Source organism: Camellia sinensis, chromosome 1 (assembly GCF_055761805.1).
Source record: "Camellia sinensis isolate YWXY chromosome 1, ASM5576180v1, whole genome shotgun sequence".
NCBI lineage: Eukaryota > Viridiplantae > Streptophyta > Magnoliopsida > Ericales > Theaceae > Camellia > Camellia sinensis.
Genome location: NC_138961.1, coordinates 242215010 through 242222730, shown reverse-complemented (window position 1 = coordinate 242222730; position 7721 = coordinate 242215010). Strand labels below are relative to the sequence as shown.

The window sequence follows — 7721 nt, the reverse complement described above, 5'->3', positions numbered from 1 at the left end:
AAGTTATTTTTTATTTTCTGTATTTTCTATAGTTTTTTATGAAGGAAAACAAAAGTTAACAAAAAAATATATTTTTTATAGTCAATGAAAAATAATTTGTTTGGGTGAAAAATATTTTTCATTGTTAAAAAGTGAAAAAATATTGTTTGGATTAATATTTACCACCGCTGTCAGTGTGTCGATGAGGCCCATCGATTGTGAGCACACAGCATGACATGGCATTAAGAAGCATATGTTAATGGGATATTCAAGAGCATTGGCTGAGATCATCTTTGCCATTGGTTTAGATGGAGTATGCAAAATATGACTCTTGTTTTGTTTTGTTGGGTATGTGAATGAACCAGGGAACTTGCATTTGTTTTGTATTTTTATTCAAGTGGTGTGTCATGAGGGTGGACCACAGTTTTGTGTTGAATATTCTTACAAGTTACAACTATTCATTGCCCAAAAAATTATAGATATTTTGTGTATCGGTGACCCTTTTAATAATTTCATCATATAACATTCATTTCATGTCCACTCTCCGTTAATTTCATGTACAGTGCGATTTTAATTTAAACTTTGATTTACAATTCAAATGTTATAGGTTATTGGCTAATGCGAAGAGATAAAAAAGCTGCAATCATTCGTTGGGGGCAATTACTACATCAAGTAAGCTTTGACTATATTTTAGGGCATTTTAAATTTATTTATCAAGTTAGTCATTTTAGTTTCTACACCTATGATCTTGAAACTATAGATTTTGATTCTTTTGAAATCTGGTTTGAGTTTGGTAGTTTGATCATTTGTTGAACCAATGTTTTGTGCTAGGCATTAAGCTTTGATTTTTGTGAATATTTTGAAATTTTGATGATTTCAGAGACATCAGAGTAATTATAGGTGATCTTGGGTAATTGTTTTTTGGTGTGCATTTTGTAAATGGTTTTTTCACACCCACCACGTGTTTGTGTGTTGGTTTGAAAGAGACAAAAAGTTGCAGTGGACTAGAATTTGTATGAGCAATTTCTTTGACTATGTGACTAATTAGAGTCATTTTCATTGTTTTCTGTTTTTATATTTTCTGGGTTGTGGATGTGAACTAGAATTTGAATTTTTGTACTGGATTCTCGGTTTTTTTTTTTGGTTCTTTTGTTGTATTTAATGGTAAAATGCACTATATGTTTTCGGATGAGATATGAAGAATACTTATTTTATTTATCCACTTGAGCTGATGCATGAAAAAGTTGTGAATCCACTTCTTTTGCTATTAACATTAGAAATTCTGAGTGTGTTTGTGAGTTCCCTTAATAAACATGATAAATTAGAAGTCGATTGGGCAGGTTATACTTGAATATCATTCTCTAATTAAGCAGGACATATAGATCTCCTTTTCCCATGTTGAGATAGCAGTTAGGGGATTATATTCTGATTCACATTAATTTAGAAGTGTTACGCAGCCTGCTTGTATATGAAACTTTATGTTTTGTGATTATTCAGTGGTTGAAGTGTCACTGGAAATTATTTGAGACAAATTTGATGCTAATGTTACCAAATAATTACATTCTAGTTGTGTCATTATAAGGGGGAAAAATATAATGCTAGGCTGGACCGGTTGTCTTTCCTTGTATTTAGTTGATGGTGTTATAGTCTAATACCAACATGACAGATGCCTACTGGTTTGCGCTCATATAATCATGCTCTTAAATTTTGCAATGAATTTAGTACTTTAAGAAAGGGAGATATTTCAAGGAATGAACAGAAGTCCAGGGTGTTGAGGTATTATTGAAATACTTAAATGCTTTTGCAAACTTGATACATATGATACATGTTTTGCATCACAAGTCAGTCATCTTATTTATATATTATTTTTTGAAAAGTACTAATCAATCAGGTTAAATTTATAATAAAGTTACACTGTGGACCCAAATAAGTTCAGATAACATGGATATTATGATTTTCCCCTGATATGCTATGAACGACATTGTTACATGTTGCAGCTGATATATTTCATTTTATTGAATTACAGGCTGGTTCAATTCATTGACTCTTATGATCCGCCATTGAAAGGATTACATGAAGACTTGAATTTTGTCAGCCCTCGTATTGGAGAGGTTATATGTCTTTCCTCTTTCTGAAATAATCTCATAAAAAATTCAATTTTCTTCTAATGAAAAAATTGGCTTGGTCTTTTGCTCAACTGTTGGATTCATAATATACAGATTTTCTTTCAGGATCTTTTCACTATGAGTTTTATTAGTAGTTTGGGGTTTTCTGTACTCTGTTGTTTAGTTTCTTTCCGGTCATGGTATCTATTATTGTTTGCAGGTTACTGTTTGACTCTGTCTTAGTTAGAATGATGTGAATAAATTTGAACATATATACAGTTGCTGTGATAAAGGTGGAAGATCCCATGTCCTGGAATCATGTATGTGCCTGCAAGAAACAATGAAATGGACTTATTTACATATGTGACTATTATAGTTACTTCTTGCTTGCCATTGTTATCTTTTAGTTTTTAGTTTTTTCTTCCAAAAGCGTTAATTTCAACAGTTCTTCACAATTATCATTTTGATTAAACAGCCAATATGCTTTTCCAGGTTTTAGAGGCTGTGGGTCCTATAATATTTCTATCTACAGATACCAGGAAGCTGAGAAATGAAGGTTTTCTGAGTCCATTTCATCCTCGATATCCTGACATTCTTACAAATTCAGCACACCCAATGGTAAATATGTCATTTGCTTGATGCTGAAAAATGTTGGATGTCCTTAACTTATTGAAATCTCCTTGATATCTCTAGTACTGTTAACTAGGACTGTTCTGTCAAAGAAAAGGATTTTCGTTTATAGCCATACTGCAGTCTCATCACTCATCTCATCTTTACTTTTTTATTTTTCAAAACTTTTATTTTATTTTATGCAGAGAGCTCAAGACTTAGCAAATGTTACTTCTTATCAGGAATGGGTATTACTTGGATATCTTGTTTGTCCTGACGAGCTTCTTAGAGTCACCAGCATCGACATTGCTTTAGTAAACTTGAAGCAGTTTTTTTTGTTTCTCTTGTTATTACTCGAAAGAGTTTATTTAAAAGGGAAATTACAATATAGATCCTAGGGTTTGACCCTTGTCACAAGTTAAACCCTAAGTTTTTAATTTTTTTAATAGCAAACCTTGAATTTTTAAAGAATTTGCAATCTTAATCCGTCTATCGCCATTAATTATTCATAACAGAAAACTTTTCTGCTATGAATAATTATTCATAGCAAATGTTCCTTATTTTGTTTATGCTGTAGTTTTTTCCCTTTTGTTTTCGTTACACTTTTTTTGGGGTTGGTTTCAGGTTGTACTGAAGGAAAATTTAGTTCTTACATTGTTTAGAGATGAGGTGAATTCTACAAGTCACTTATTATAAACGTGGTATTTACTGAGTATTCACCCAAAAAAAAGAGAAGATATTTACTGACCTAGTTTATCATTGCTACATATTAAATGTGCTTACCGAGCAAGTTAAATCATTGTTATATACTAAATGTGCAGTATGTACTATTGCATGAGGATTATCAATTATATGTGTTGCCACGGATGTTGGAGTCAAAGAAGATGGCAAAATCTGGACGTACAAAGCAAAAAGAAGCAGATCTGGAGTATATTGTTGCAAAGCAAGTTAAGAAAATGATAAGGTATAACTCAAACAATAGATGTTATATTTGAAAAGCATTGCACTTGGCATAAGATTTACAGGACAATAAAGAAAATTACAATCTATGAAGGGATTTAACTAATTTGGGAGATGTTTTCTTTCTCTTTTTTCCCAAATTGTTGTTTAAGTGCATTTTATATCATACATGCACCAAAGCTCCAGTATTTCCCTTATGTTCTAGGAATGCAGAGATCGTTGCTAACTATCATTTTGAACTAGTACAAAAAGTGTTACTATCAATGATTCCATTTTTATGGATCATATCATTTGTATTTTCACCATAAAAAAATTTCTATAATTCTTGTTACAAAATTATATCAGATTAACTTCATTACATATTACCAATCTGCTTTGTTCCTTCTGATGCTTGTGGAACCATAGCTGTCAAATATTACATTGTTTAGTTTCTTTTGATAATTTCAGCGAAGTGCATGAACAAACATTATTCTCTTGTGATGCCATACACCGAGAAAGGAGAATATTATTAAAGCAAGAGATTGGAAGAATGGTGCTTTTTTTTTACTGATCAGCCAAGTTTGTTGGCTCCTAACATTCAGGTATATTTTATTTTAAAATCTTCAACTATGCGATGCAATTTAATCATTTAAAAGATGTTTCTTCATTATAACTTTCTAGGGTTATTTTTTTGGAAGCTAAATTTTGGCTAAATTTTATTCCATGAGCTCTCTTCTCTTGTTTAGTCAAAGATAAAATTTCCTCAATTTAAAAAAAGAAGAAAAATAATTTTTGAGTCTAAAAAGTTGGGAAGAGAGAAGTGCAAATATTTTGGCAAAGGAAGTGGTAGATGTTTATGAGATTATGGTTAGTGTGTCCTTTCCCCTTTTTAATCACCAAGCTTTGTGTTGCTTCCTGACTGCTGTCTCTAATGTGTGATGTCATTCACTTTTTTACATCAATGACTATTTTTCATGCTGGATGAGGAAAGATGAAAAATCCTGTTGCAGTGAGTCACAATGTTGGAATGACTATTAAATTGCCATCAAATGAGCTAAAAATATATTTCAGGAAGTTTGTCCTAGTTATTTAATGTTCTGAATCAATTAAGATACTAGTTTGATGTTATTTGGTGAATATGATTACTCTTTAAATTATGTATGATGTTTAAGAACCCTATGAATTATTTCTGTACTGACGTGGACACTTCTAGAACAATAATCCTTTCTGTTTTCAGTGATTTATTTCACAAAATTTATATTAACAAATACCTGCTACATCTTGATTGAATTTATCATAATTGATGCTCTGCATTGCATATCTTCATCTAGAATACCAGGACTCTGAGTGGTCTACAGAATGACAGTTGCTTTAATGAGTACAGGTTACTAAAATTGGTCGAGATGCAGTCCTGTATGTCGAGTCTCTTTTCTTGTATAAAAAGCTCAATGCCAATGTATAAGCTAGACAAGATGCAAGGGGAACAACAAAGTAAGGGTTGCAGGTCACTGGAATTGGCGTTTTGCATTCTTTGGGGAGGCAATTGTGATGGTTCCATTTGCTATTCTAGGTTTTGTTATAAAACCTTTACAGTTGAAAGGTATATGTTGTGTTAGTTTTAATTTTTTTTTTTTTTTTTTATGTAATCTATTACCATTTCCTAGCTATTCTTAACAACTTGTGGATACAGGTTTTTACCCTGCTGGATCAAAAAAAGCATTGACTGGTACAGAGATAGCTGTCATAGAACTTAAAGGTGTGACACGTTATGATTACTGTGCATGGGATCTTTTCAGTATAATTGCACTTTTTTCTTCTCTCTTTTCAGTTTACTACATCACTATTATGTAAGAACCAATGTGCAAAAGCCAAGATAATGGGTGCTATTGAGAACATCTACAGTAATCCAATATACATCAAGCACCTGTCACTGAATAGCTTTGACAATCTTGTTCCCACAAAATAATGCCTCAATTTGCCCAGTTTAAATATTTTTATTGATTTCATTTGAATCCATAATAATCAACTTGATTTGAAGAGATTGAGAAGTTTATGAGGAAGACCAAGGATCAAGCAGGCATGCAGGTTGATGAAAATGATTATTCATCAGAGGAATCTTATTGACAAACACTTTTGTAAGTATATTTTTCATAATTTACTTTTCAAATCACTACAAGCATTTCATTTAATATGTTTGGTTGTGTTGAACAAACGGGACCTCGATTGGATCTCCGGTTAGAAAATTAGAAGGAAAATTGTAAAACACAAGACTTAAAAGGCCCGTTAAGGGGGCAAAATTGCGAAATGACCACCGAAACCACGGAAACTTGGCACGGACAGCTTGTTCAAGCCTAAATAGACTTGTAGGAAAAAATGGGACCTCTATTGGATCTCCGGTTAGAAAATTAGAAGGAAAATTGTAAAACACAATACTTAAAAGGCCCGTTCGGAGGTCGAAATTGTGAAATGACCACCGAAACCACTGAAACTTGGCACGGACAGTTTGTTCAAGCCTAAATAGACTTGTAGGAACAAACGGGATCTCGATTGGATCTCCGGTTAGAAAATTAAATGGAAAATTGTAAAATACAAGACTTAAAAGGCCCGTTCGGGGGCCGAAATTGCGAAATGACCACTGAAACCACCGAAACTTGGCACGGACAGCTTGTTCAAGCCTAAATAGACTTGTAGGAACAAACGGGACCTCGATTGGATCTCCGGTTAAAAAATTAGAAGGAAAATTGTAAAACACAAGACTTAAAAGGCCCGTTCGGGGGCCAAAATTGCGACATGACCACCGGAACCACCAAAACTTGGCATGGACGGATTTTTCAAGCCTAAATAGACTTGTAGGAAAAAACGGGACCTCGATTGGATTTCCGGTTAAAAAATTAGAAGGAAAAATGTAAAACACAAGACTTAAAACGCCCGTTCGAGGGCCGAAATTTCGAAATGACTACCGAAACCACCGAAACTTGGCACGGACAGCTTGTTCAAGCCTAAGTAGACTTGTAGGAACAAACGGGACCTCAATTGGATCTCCGGTTAGAAAGTTAGAAGGAAAATTGTAAAACACAAGACTTAAAAGGCCCGTTCGGGGGCTGAAATTGCGAAATGACCACTGAAACCACCGAAACTTGGCACGGACAGCTTGTTCAAGCCTAAATAGACTTGTTGGAACAAACGGGACATCGATTGGATTTCCGGTTAAAAAATTAGAAGGAAAAATGTAAAACACAAGACTTAAAAGGCCCGTTCGGGGGCCGAAATTTCAAAATGACCACCGAAACCACCAAAACTTGGCACGGATAGCCTTTTCAAGCCTAAATAGACTTGTAGGAACAAACGGGACCTCTATTGGATCTTCGGTTAGAAAATTAGAAGGAAAATTGTAATACACAAAACTTAAAAGGCTCGTTCAGGAGCCGAAATTGCAAAATGACCACCGAAACCACCAAAACTTGGCACGGACAGCTTGCTCAAACCTAAATAGACTTGTAGGAACAAACGGGACCTCGATTGGATTTCTGGTTAGAAAATTAGAAGGAAAAATGTAAAACACAAGACTTAAAAGGCCCGTTCGGATGCCAAAATTGCAAAATGACCACTGAAACCACCGAAACTTGGCACGGGTAGCTTGTTCAAGCCTAAATAGAGTTGTATGAGCAAATAGCACCCGATTAGACTTCCTGTTACAAAATTAAAATCAAAATTGTGAAGTTCATATCGAGTTTTTTTTTTTTTTTTTGTCAATCTAGTATTGTTTTTTCTTTTTTCATGTGACAGATTAGCAATGGTGGAAAATAGTTTGGGCTGCATCAGAAGATTTGATTTTGTGTTTTTGGAAATATTTTGACATAGGATTTTGGTAAATGATTTATGGATTAAATGTTTAGGATCAAAATATTTGGTGTTGTGTTTTTGCAAATATTTTGATATAGGATTTTAGTAAATGACTTGTTGGTTAGATGTTTAACATCAAAATATTTGGTTGTAATTTTGAAAATATTTTGACATAGGATTTGGTAATGTATTTATGGGTTTGATATTAGTAGTTTGTAAGTACTTTGGTATGCATGTTTTAGATTG

The 7721-nt window shown here is 33.5% G+C and overlaps 1 protein-coding gene and 1 long non-coding RNA gene across 2 annotated transcripts; both read left to right on the top strand.

Annotated features, from left to right (window-relative positions):
• Positions 1-1906: 1906 nt before the first annotated feature.
• LOC114283098 (putative protein NAP1) lies at positions 1907-3126 on the top strand. Its single transcript, XM_028225931.2, has 3 exons — positions 1907-2090; positions 2577-2702; positions 2900-3126. Exons 1-3 carry the CDS (start codon positions 1968-1970, stop codon positions 3089-3091), a joined length of 441 nt encoding a protein of 146 aa, XP_028081732.2. The 5' UTR covers positions 1907-1967; the 3' UTR covers positions 3092-3126.
• Positions 3127-4852: 1726 nt separating this feature from the next.
• Positions 4853-7721, top strand: LOC114321531 (uncharacterized). Its single transcript, XR_014329837.1, has 3 exons — positions 4853-5232; positions 5323-5767; positions 7419-7721. It is a non-coding gene; the product is annotated as an uncharacterized LOC114321531 (long non-coding RNA).

What these genes read in the sequence shown, in the direction of transcription:
- LOC114283098 (XM_028225931.2), top strand. Translation starts at nt 1,968, where the DNA reads ATGTTGCAGCTGATATATTTCATTTTATTGAATTACAGGCTGGTTCAA. An exon ending in TCAGCCCTCGTATTGGAGAG is followed by an intron (nt 2,091 to 2,576) that starts GTTATATGTCTT and finishes ATGCTTTTCCAG; the next exon opens with GTTTTAGAGGCTGTGGGTCC. An exon ending in CAAATTCAGCACACCCAATG is followed by an intron (nt 2,703 to 2,899) that starts GTAAATATGTCA and finishes TATTTTATGCAG; the next exon opens with AGAGCTCAAGACTTAGCAAA.